General features: G+C 41.4%; 1 protein-coding gene across 1 annotated transcript; it reads right to left on the reverse strand.

Annotated features, from left to right (window-relative positions):
- Positions 1 to 509: 509 nt before the first annotated feature.
- LOC114547902 (microfibril-associated glycoprotein 4-like) lies at positions 510 to 4,432 on the reverse strand. The gene is made up of 6 exons (XM_028567425.1): positions 4,268 to 4,432; positions 3,573 to 3,728; positions 2,584 to 2,622; positions 2,357 to 2,453; positions 1,429 to 1,596; positions 510 to 1,254 (listed from the first exon to the last, which is right to left on the reverse strand). Exons 1-6 carry the CDS (start codon positions 4,271 to 4,273, stop codon positions 1,001 to 1,003), a joined length of 720 nt encoding a protein of 239 aa, XP_028423226.1. The 5' UTR covers positions 4,274 to 4,432; the 3' UTR covers positions 510 to 1,000.
- Between the last annotated feature and the right edge of the window lie 8,219 nt (positions 4,433 to 12,651).

Raw genomic sequence — 12,651 nt, forward strand, 5'->3', positions numbered from 1 at the left:
TTTTGGTTCCCGGCTTTAGATTGCATTAAGGTGTGTGTGGGCCCACAAATTATGTAGGTTTAAGTGACTTTGACGTTGGTACATTGAGGTTTTCTGAATGAATCCATTTCAGAGTTAAAAGTGTTTAAATTGTTGTATGTGCATTTATATATGGTACAGTATTTACAGTTGTCTTAAAAAGAGGGATGATTCATTTACGGTTGTCTTAAAAAGAGGGACACTTTAGTTGCAGTATTTTCCTTTTGAAATAGAGGGACATTTTGTGTTGACGGTTTATAAGAAAAAAACAATCATCTTTATTTCATTTTCTTATTTCATTGGAGATAATCATTTCTTTAGTGAGTAAATAATTGAGATATATTTTTCTAAAACCTTGTGTTGTGTTACTTTATTATTTACCTGGAAAGAGGTTATCATTTTATTCTGAGAGAGACATATAGACATATATGGTTAAAATCTTTATTAAAACTATAATTTAAAAAAGGTGAATTCATAGGTTGGAAAAAACATTTCAAATGTGTACTAAAAAAAAGAGAGTTCCCAAAAAAGAATAAAACATGCGTTTTGCACAGTTTGACTTTGTTATTGACTTTGGGACAATACAAAAATGTGAAATGTTGATGTGAAAAAATGAAGGATATTTGTCTTGCATTAAAACAGCGGTTCTTGTTACTGATGCCTCAAAAATCTGACCACACCGTGCTAAAAATGGATTATTGGCCAATTTCTAAAAACAAACACTGACAGTGTTCCTTCATTGATTGAGTTGATCAGGGTTAAAACACATTTGATAAATATCTTAAAAGAACCCAAAAGCCCAGCCCTCATCAATATAAATACTGAGGGGAGCGCTACAATTTCAAACATCAGTTGGTTTTCTTGTGCTGGTGCCCAGTTTCAGGAAAATAAGACCTGTTGTTACATAAAATACTTAATGAGAGAAAGAGAAATAAATCACAGGAGATGAGCTGAGATTCTGCTCGACGTTGGTCCTGGAGAACTAAAGCACAGGACGGATCTTCATGCTGATGGTCTTCAGGGAGTAGTCATGACCTTTCCATTGGTACCAAATCACTCCAACAGCAAAGATAGTGCTGTCAGTCCCCCAACGATAAACGCCGTTCGGATTTGCATAGTGACCGGCGGCATACCAGAACGCCCCCAGGAATGATCTGGCACAGTTCCCAGGCCAGGTGTCCTGGTCTTTGTCGAGGGTGGTGAACTTCATTCCGTTGTGAAAACTCAGAGAGTCTCCTACACAAAACACAAGTGTATAAACAGAACATTTTGATTCAAATAACAATGATATATTTAAAAAGAATATGAGACTATTTGTGATGCCGTTGGAAAGAAAAAGAATATATATATATATATATACAAATGAATAATATATGTGGATGATAGAAAAAAAAACATCAACCCACTCACCTGCCCCTCCATTAATGAATCCAGACACACTCAGCACATATCCGTCACATTCTGTCCCAACGGAGAACGAAGAGTACCGAGCGAACACTTTTCTCCCCTCAAAGTCCTCCATGTCGACCAGCAGCTCACTCTTCTTGTTGTTTGTCAGGTAGTGGATGTTGTCAAGACCTGCACACACACACACACACACACACACACACACGCACGCACGCACACAAGCATGCACGCACGCGTTCAGAAAATATGACTATGAATTCATTAATGTTTGACTATGAATTGATTAATGTATATCTGTTACTGAATATATGTATGGATTTCAATGGATGAATTAATGCATATTTATAACTGAATGTATGGCTATTCATGAATGGATAAATTCCTGTTTTATTTTTGACTTGGCATGTGGCTGTTTGTCAGAATACACATTGAGTGAAAAAAAAAACACTGCTGGCTAAACTATTTAAAAATGGCGGGTTTGTTCAGGACACTCCCATCTGTCTGATTAGTTGCGATTCTCTCCAACCAGTCATTAGTCTGCAGATTTTCACGTCACCTTTTGGTATCGCCTCAGCTTGCTTGGAACCTCAGCGGAGGTGATACTAAAAAAAGTACCTGTTAGCAGGTACCAGGGACTTTGGAATATGTTTCATATTGGAAAACCAAAAAAGGTGAATAGAGTCGAGGCGAATAGAGTCGAGGTGAGTCGAGGTACCATGTAATGGAAAAAGTCCATTATACATGTGTGCAAATTTGTAACAGTTTAACATCTTGTACAGATCTGTATTAAATTCAGTAAGGGAACTAACTGATGTAAGGACTAGAGTTTTTTTGGTCAAAGTTCCATTTCTGGAGTTACACAACAGAATTTAACGTGTAAACTTAATGAACAAAAACGTTTATGAAGTCATGACTTGGTTTCATTTCTCACCGAGCCAGTACTCTCCAGCAGCGCTACCAAAGCCGGTCTTGTATTGATCCCAGCCCCTGTAGAAGTTCACCGTGCCGTCCATCCTCCTCTGGAACACCTGGGGGGATGGGATGGGGGGTTAACTAGCTAAACACACAAGATATCTGACAGATCATGTTTCCAAAAAACAAGGTTTTTACTGGAATGTGATTTGTTGTGAAAGTCCAACAGGTTGACTGAATACTCACCGTCCACCGTCCTCCTTCTGAAGCCATGTCACAGTACACCTACACACAAACACATTCATCAGTAAATGTGATAATTTAGTGGTTTAAATTTGTACATTAACTTTACACTAATAAGCACGGCAACACGGAATCTGTGGATGCAGAATTTTCAGCAGAATTTACAAAAATTAAAATAAAACTCAATAACACAAATTACAGTAACTAAACCTGACTAATCCAACTAATGAAGGCAACAAATACTAGCCAATCCGATGCAGAGTAGGGTGGGACATTCCTTTGCCATCCTAGGAAACGTATGTTTGCATCTCGGATACTAGGGCTGTGCAATTAATCGGACGTTTTGACTGTGATTTTGAAATTGGCTCCTGGCACAAACTGTAATCTTGCCCAACCAGTCATTTGTATAGGCAAGGCAAGGCAAAGCAGCTTTATTTATATAGCACATTTCAGCAACAGGGCAATTCAAAGTGCTTTACATAAAACATGAAAGAGCAGTCATAAAACAATATAGTATAAAGTAATAAAGTATAGCAAAATAACTAATGAAAACAAACACATAAGACAACTGAACACTTGAACAAACATCAGAGAATCAATTATTTATATATATATATATATATATATATATATATATATATATATATATATATATATATATATATAAATATATATAAATATTTTTTATGTTCAAGGTTCTGTATGAGCTTGCCCCACGTCCTTTAAATTAATTCAATATAAAAAGATGGCTGACGGCACCAGGGTGCACCACATTTGGACAATCTGTGCTGTCTGTATGAAGGAAGTATGTAAATGAGGGAAGTAAATATTGGAATAGCCTATCACGAGCAATCAGGCAGTGTCCTAAATATTCTACTTGTAAGACTCAGCTCAAGCAATGGCTTAAAGTCAGGGTTGGTAACTTTTTCTAATATACACTTTTTATATATTGTTTAAAATGATCTTTACACCACGACAAACCCAAAGTGTACCTCAACAGCAGACCCCTTTCCAGGGGGATAGATGGTGTACACTCCACTGGGTGTGCTTTTGTCTTGCTGATAGATGGCACTGCAGTCTACCGGTTGGAGGAGCTTCTGGCAGCTGGCCAACAGTGGAGCCAGGAGGAGGAGGAAAACTGAAACCAGCTGGAACAGAAGAGATGTCATTTTGACTTAGGTTTGAATCTTACAAAGTAAGTTTTAACAGTTTGGCCTTCAGCTTCTTGATGGTGTTGACAAAGTCAGCTATTAGGGAGCGAAAGGTGGGGCTAATTAACAAAAATGATCTGTGTGGGTTGTCCCAGTAGTAGTCTGGATCAATGGAAGTACATTTTCCAACCTGATCTCACAGAATTATGTGAAATGAACATGGCCCCTTAACTCAAAATCTGTGGCAGTTTCAAGGAATCACCGAAAATTCCAATAATACAATAATGAGGTGGAATGAACATGGCCCCTTTAAGTTAAGGAAAAGGTTGTGGGTGGGTGGGACAACGTGTTGCATTTAGGAAACGAAGGACGGCCGTATGGCCCATTTGGAGCAACAACAAAAAAGGTACAGTATACCCACTTCAATAAATTAGACTACACAACTGCCTGTAACAAAAGACATCTAATCTACTGATATCAAGCTTCTTTACGTTTCAGAACTTTGAGATTTGTAAAATATCAGTTCACAAACGTACCTTCATTGTCAGATTTCTGCTGAAATTAATCAACTGCTGATGTAGATCTACATCTGATGTTCTAAAAAAACAATAACAGTAAATGTTCAGTCAGCAAACTCACAGGCAACAGATGAGATAAGTGAATAAAGAAAAATGTTTGGTGTTCAGGGTATCATTGGATAATCTGTAATTAATTTGTAAATAGAAAATTAAAACCTTTATATTTAATTCTTTCAAAAAAATAATTCCAAACAAAAAAACATTTCTGATGTCAGAAACAAAAAACAAAAAATAAATAAAAAATGTCCTGTTTTTGGCAATTCCTTCTCTTCTGCCTCGCTGCTCCACTTCAAAAATACACTAAGATCAGAAAAAAAGAGATTTTCTTTTCCCAAAATTTGATCCAACTGAAATATTAATACACTAATATTACCTTAAAGACTAAATTAAAGTTAACATTAAACAAATGTATCACACATGATTACAAGAAAGTTCATTAAACTGTCACTTTTTGTTTGTAATAGTTGACGTGCAACAAACTCAAACTTTTTGTACATTCAGTAATTTTCTTTTCCCAAAAGACGATCCAACTGGAACAGTTAACGCACTAATGTTACCTTAAATTTTAGCAGTTGATGTGCAATTTTTAAATATTACAAACTTCAGTTCAACTTTTTTGTAAATTCTGTCATTTTTGGTCGAAATAATCCTAAAAACACAGTCATGTTGCCACAGGTGAGCTAGTCACGTCTCTGTAATGTCTCTGGTTGGATTCTTACCTGTCTGAACTCAGCTGCAGGTCGAACTGAAGAGTCTTCGTGTCTTCAGAGGAAACAAGCTGCTGCTTTCTGCTTCAGTCCATCACAACCCCTCTACTTATATCTGCAGAAGGCTGTGATGTCATATCACCTGACCTTTTACTAATACTTATTCAATCAAAACAATTCCAAGGAACTTGAATTGTGTATCCAGTTTAAAACAAATATTTGATACAGAAGAACATCCTGTTCCTCTTTAATAAACAGAGTTCTGGACCGACAGACTTCTGCATTGTGTTTAGTCAACACCCCGTGACACCAGGCTCTCTATCTGATTATGTCTGTTTGTTCTGATGACAAAGCATGACTCTAACACATCTAAGGACATCTAAGGACATCTAAGGACATCCAAAAAAGCTCGCTCCAGCTTCTCTCCCAAAACGGGATTACTAAAAGGGGAGAGGGAAAGGGGCACTAGGGATTTATAGACACAGGAACACAGAAGAAGAAATAAAGGAGGGACTCTTAACTTCAAAACATATATCGAGCAAACTGAGGTATTGGACTCACAGAAGCACAACTCTCTCAGATCAGTTCCAAATAAAACAGGTTAATTTGCACCAAAGCCAAAAACACACTAGCGACAGTATTCAAAACATCACAAGGCAAGGTAGTGGTCAGAAAAAAGGCAGAGGTCAAAGACGTAGAGTTACTCTGAAATATATTGTACCGAGGTACATGGAAGAAGCCAGAGAGCCAGAGCTATTGAAATCTAAAGTAGTTTATTCACGTTCTACACACTCGATACACAGAGGTCCTCATCCTAACCCAGTGTCTCAGTCATGGTAAAGCAACAAATGTAAATAAACATGAACACTAAATCAAGACCCAGGTAACATAAATGCATAACAGAAACACTAAAAAAACACAATTTACACACTTAAACCAGGACAGGAACCGTTAATGAAATAGTCCCATGATCCCTTGCACTACAGTGCAGAACAGTCAACACAATTCTGCCGGCCGTTACATAGCTCCCACCTGAGGGGTCAGTCGTCCTTGGCGACCCCATCACCCAAAACATACTCCCTTAAATGTCCAGGATGCCGTCGCTGACAAGCAGGTCTCCCAGGACTCACAATGGACACATCTGGGGGCGTCCCATTCAGGTTGAGGTGTGTAGTGTTGTCACCACCAACACCACCATCCACAGATGGAGCGAGAGGGCGGTATGGTGCAAGTCTGTCTGGTGTAGCACCACCATGCTCCCCCGGCCAGGCATGCGCAACCGGTACACCACCTCTGACAGCCGACTCACAATCTCGCCGGGCCCCTGCCAGTGACTGCGAAGCTACGGAGAAACCCCATTCTTACAGATACCCATATTTTGCCCGCTGGTTTGAAGACCTTTCCCCGGCAACGTGTGTCATAGGCCCTTTTCTGCCACACCCCTGAGTTGGCTTGGGCCTGGCGGGTGTAGTCGTGCACCACCTGTAGGCATTATTTTTGCCATCGGTAGTAGTCCATTTCTTTTCCTCCAGCAATCTCAGCCAGACGTGCCGCGGGTGTGTAGACAGCATTCCAGCAGGACCAGGGGCAGGTGGCCGTGGATCATAGGCAGCAGGGGCATTGACAGGTAGTAGATCGGCATCTGTCATTGGCAGCAGAGTATCACCGGCAGGGGTCCTCCTAGTCACTATGGGAGGAGTCAGACAGCAAATGTTAGTGACTAGTAACACTCCCAACCTCTAAGGGGTGATGGCGTGCTGCGCTAAAACTCTCAGGGCATGTAATGATACTCCCGCACTGTACCCAGCTGCAGTGGGTCAGCAGACCACTAACGTTAGACCCAGCAGCAGTGGGTCAGCAGACCACTAACGTTAGACCCAGCAGCAGTGGGTCAGCAGACCACTAACGTTAGACCCAGCAGCAGTGGGTCAGCAGACCACTAACGTTAGACCCAGCAGCAGTGGGTCATCAGACCACTAACATTAGACCCAGCAGCAGTGGGTCATCAGACCACTAACATTAGACCCAGCAGCAGTATGTCAGCAGACCACTAACATTAGACCCAGCAGCAGTGGGTCGGACCTCTAACATTAGACCCAGCAGCAGTAGGTCAGCAGACCTCTAACGTTAGACCCAGCAGCAGTGGGTCAGACCACTAACGTTAGACCCAGCAGCAGTGGGTCAGCAGACCTCTAACATTAGACCCAGCAGCAGTGGGTCAGACCTCTAACGTTAGACCCAGCAGCAGTGGGTCAGACCACTAACGTTAGACCCAGTAGCAGTGGGTCAGACCACTAACGTTAGACCCAGCAGCAGTGGGTCAGCAGACCTCTAACATTAGACCCAGCAGCAGTGGGTCAGCAGACCTCTAACGTTAGACCCAGCAGCAGTGGGTCAGCAGACCTCTAACATTAGACCCAGCAGCAGTGGGTCAGACCACTAACGTTAGACCCAGTAGCAGTGGGTCAGACCACTAACGTTAGACCCAGCAGCAGTGGGTCAGCAGACCTCTAACATTAGACCCAGCAGCAGTGGGTCAGCAGACCTCTAACGTTAGACCCAGCAGCAGTGGGTCAGCAGACCAGTAACGTTAGACCCAGCAGCAGTGGGTCAGACCTCTAACATTAGACCCAGCAGCAGTGGGTCAGCAGACCAGTAACGTTAGACCCAGCAGCAGTGGGTCAGACCACTAACATTAGACCCAGCAGCAGTGGGTCAGACCACTAACGTTAGACCCAGCAGCAGTGGGTCAGACCTCTAACATTAGACCCAGCAGCAGTGGGTCAGACCACTAACGTTAGACCCAGCAGCAGTGGGTCAGCAGACCTCTAACATTAGACCCAACAGCAGTGGGTCAGCAGACCACTAACGTTAGACCCAGCAGCAGTGGGTCAGCAGACCACTAACGTTAGACCCAGCAGCAGTGGGTCAGACCTCTAACATTAGACCCAGCAGCAGTGGGTCAGCAGACCTCTAACGTTAGACCCAGCAGCAGTGGGTCAGACCACTAACGTTAGACCCAGCAGCAGTGGGTCAGCAGACCTCTAACATTAGACCCAACAGCAGTGGGTCAGCAGACCACTAACGTTAGACCCAGCAGCAGTGGGTCATCAGACCACTAACATTAGACCCAGCAGCAGTGGGTCAGCAGACCACTAACATTAGACCCAGCAGCAGTGGGTCGGACCTCTAACATTAGACCCAGCAGCAGTGGGTCAGCAGACATCTAACGTTAGACCCAGCAGCAGTGGGTCAGACCACTAACGTTAGACCCAGCAGCAGTGGGTCATCAGACCACTAACATTAGACCCAGCAGCAGTGGGTCAGCAGACCACTAACATTAGACCCAGCAGCAGTGGGTCGGACCACTAACGTTAGACCCAGCAGCAGTTGGTCAGCAGACCTCTAACATTATATTACTTCATACTTTATTTATTAGGATTACAAATATATTTTACATTTTAAAAGACAGAACATCCTCTTATTACATCATTTACATTCATTCTTTTAACACAACAATCGTCTGTCGCACAAAAACCGGAGTGAAACTTGCACATTTATTTGCAAAATACAAAGTTGTGTTGTGTATTTGGACGTTTTCGGCAGCTGTGAAACAGATCTGAGGACAGGTGGACATCCAGACATTTAAAGGAGCTTTTTTAAAAGGCGTTTTTGCGTATTGCGTCTACAATTCTCACATGTATGTTGAAGTCGGCCTCTCCGTGCCGACTGTGGATTAAACCTTTGGAGGAGAGAAAATGAGACCACAGTCCAACGTGGCTGCGCAGTCCGAGTTAGTCAAATCAATCTCATCTTTTTTATTTAAAAGTCCACTCTGTTAAACAAACTGTAGAAAAATACTTGCAGACAAGTCTGTCTGTTTTATACCGAATGTTTTAATGTTTTGTGTGTTGCATGTTATGTGGTGGTCTACAAAGTTTTAAGGATGTCCTGCCTCTTAGACTGTAAACCTAGTTTACCCACGGAAACCTGACCTGACTTTTGATAAAAGGACACATCTGTTGTTTTGCATGCAGCTCATTCTAAAAATCTTGAATCTGATCCAATTGTGAGTTGAGTGTATTGTTACATCCCTAATTATTATAGATTAAACTACCCAGCAGAATATTAAAGTGTTGAACACATTAATGCAGAAATAGTTATAATATCTATTATTCTGCAGAATGAGGACTTTAACTTTTGGTATTTTAAGTTTATTTTGATGCTTTTGAATGCAGGACTTTGGGTAAAAGAGTATTTCTTCACTGTGGTTTTCTTGTGGAGTAAAATGTACAGAATTTGCTTGTGAAATGTAGTGGATGAGCAGAAAATGGAAATACTCAAGTAGAGTACAACTACGTTGAGTTTGTACTTGAGTAAATGTACTTAGTTACATTCAACCGCCATCTAACTCTGAGTAAGATAAAAGGTTTAACAGTTGAACTTGTTGCGCCGACTGACCGTGTTGTGATCTAAAGATTAACAAAGCTGATTTAAAAATATCTGCACACCAAGGTACAGCAGGACGGTGAAGAGAGGAGAGAGATAGAGAGAGAGAGTGTGTGTGTGTGTGTGTGTGTGTGTGTGTGTGCGTGCATGTTTCGGTTTGCCTGTGTGTGTGTTATGTCTCTGTGGAACATAGTTACATAGCGTGCCACCTTTAAATGTCATCTGTTGTTTGTCAGTGAATGACCTTAAGGCCAAAATAGCGACCACACACACACACACACACACACACACACACACACACACACACACACACACACACACACACACACACACACACACACACACACACACACACACACACACACACACACACACACACACACACACACACACACACAGTATTGGTGGAGAAGAGGAGTGTTTCCATGATGGTGTGACAGATAGAAGCACAAAACAAATATTAGAGGTAAGACTTTTGTACTCTAACTTGTTTCAGAGTAATTCTAGTGTTGCAGTGGTTCGTTTCCAGATCAGACAGAAGGTATTAAAGAATAACTTTGGTATTTTTTTTAAACCTGAACTTTCACGTTTTTGTGTCTAAGAAACCAAGAAACAAGCTGCAATGTAACATCAAACCATCTGTTAGCGTCCATTAAAGTTCTGTTTTTGCCACTAGACTCAGATTATTATTTTAAGTGTCTGACAACATTATGGGATGGATCCCTACAGAGATAGAGCTTTTAGTTAAAGAGTAAGATCCTTTTAGTTTAACATGAAACAGCCCCGAAATCAACATCACCAAACTCCACCAGACTCCATGTAAATAATCAGGACTTTTAGTGTGTATAGAGCCAGCATATCTCCACCAGACTCCATGTAAATAATCAGGACTTTTAGTGTGTATAGAGCCAGCATATCTCCACCAGACTCCATGTAAATAATCAGGACTTTTAGTGTGTATAGAGCCAGCATATTTCCACCAGACTCCATGTAAATAATCAGGACTTTTAGTGTGTATAGAGCCAGCATATCTCCACCAGACTCCATGTAAATAATCAGGAAGCGTGTATAGAGCCAGCATATCTAAACCAGACTCCATGTAAATAATCAGGACTTTTGGTGTATAGAGCCAGCATATCTCCACCAGACTCCATGTAAATAATCAGGACTTTTAGCGTGTATAGAGCCAGCATATCTCCACCAGACTCCATGTAAATAATCAGGACTTTTAGCGTGTATAGAGCCAGCATATCTCTGCCAGACTCCATGTAAATAATCAGGACTTTTATGGAGTATAGAGCCAGCATATCTCCACCAGACTCCATGTAAATAATCAGGATTTTTAGCATGGTATAGATCCAGCATATCTCCACCAGACTCCATGTAAATAATCAGGACTTTTATCATCGTAAAACACACTTCATTCAAAGTGGACAGAAACTAAATAAAACTATCAAAAACCGTCTTGGTGCATCTGTCCACTGTTCCAACAACCACTCTGGTTTGGTTGAAATAAATACTTAATTCAAAAGTCCTGATTATTTACATGGAGTCTGGTGGGATCCCATCAGTCACTCAGACACAAAAACGTGAAAATAAAGTCCATGTTGAAGAAAAAAAAAAACTTTTAACAATTTGAATAAAACATGAATAAAAAATAAATAAAAGCAGCTGCTGTCACTGTAACAGTAACCAGATTTTGGGCGGTTTTAGGTGAACATGTGACATCAGAGCAGTGGTCAGTCGGTCTCACGGAGGCCACAGCGCCGCCTGAACTCCTGCCCTCGCTCATGGATCCATTTATTGGACACTGTGGGGAGAGAGAGAGGAGGGAGGGAGAGAGAGAGAGAGAGAGAGAGAGAGGGAGAGAGAGAGAGAGAGAGGGAGAGGGAGAGAGAGAGAGAGGAGACAAAGGGTTAGTGATACAGACAGAAAGACAGAAATACACATTCTCTTAAAAAAAGAAATAGGACAACTTTTATTTTCTTGAAATATCACTTTTTTTTAAAGACTATTTTTTGGGGCTTTTACCTTTAATCGTTAGTGACAGTGGGTGGACAGGAAAGGGGGAGAGAAAGAGGGGATGACCCGCAGCAGAGGGACTCAGCCTACATGGAGAGAGACGCTCTCATACAGAGAGAGCCTCAAAATTACAACTATTTAAAAAAAAAAAAATACTAAAACGTTTATTCTTGAAATATTACTTTTTTTTTTATATTAAGGGGGCTTACACACCTAACTCGTTTGGTCCGAACTTTCTGACTTTTCAGCTTGATCTACACCAAAATTACAGAGGTAAAACCTCCCACGAGAGAGGAGACACACACACACACACACCAGTCTGTATAACTATCTTTGTGGGGACCCATCAAAAAGAAATGCATTTTTAGCCCCTTACCCTAACCTTTTTTATACCCTAACCTTAACCATCCCAACTAAATGTCTAACCTTAACTTACCCTAACCAAAACCATCACAACTAAATGCCTAACCTAACCACGGTCCCTCACCTTAACCATCCCAACTAAATGCCTAACAGAAGACAGACACCCTAACACACAACCATCCCAACTAAATGCACAAGTCTGTAACCCGATCTACCCTAACCTTAACCATCCCAACTAAATGCATTCCTTAACCCTTACCCTAACCTTAACCATCACAACTAAATGCCTAACCTTAACCCTTACCCTAACCTTAACCATCACAACTAAATGCCTAACCTTAACCCTTACCCTAACCTTAACCATCACAACTAAATGCCTAACCTTAACCCTTACCCTAACCTTAACCATCACAACTAAATGCCTAACCTTAACCCTTACCCTAACAACTAAACCATCCCAACTAAATACCCTAACCTTAACCCTTACCCTCACCTTAACCATCACAACTAAATGCCTAACCTTAACCCTTACCCTTACCTTAACCATCACAACTAAATGCCTAACCTTAACCCTTACCCTCACCCTAACCATAACCTAATTATATCCCTAATCCTAAAACAAAGTCTTTTAGCCCTTTAACCTTGTGGGGTCCAGCATTTTGATCCCCACGAGGCTGTGCAGACCCCACAAGGATACTGTAGTCCCCGGTTTTTGGACCCCACGAATATAGTAAAACAGGCGCACACACACGCACACACACACACACACACACACACACACTCTCTGAAATGTCACGAAAT

This window comes from Perca flavescens, chromosome 21 (assembly GCF_004354835.1).
Source record: "Perca flavescens isolate YP-PL-M2 chromosome 21, PFLA_1.0, whole genome shotgun sequence".
In the NCBI taxonomy this organism is placed as follows: Eukaryota; Metazoa; Chordata; class Actinopteri; order Perciformes; family Percidae; genus Perca; species Perca flavescens.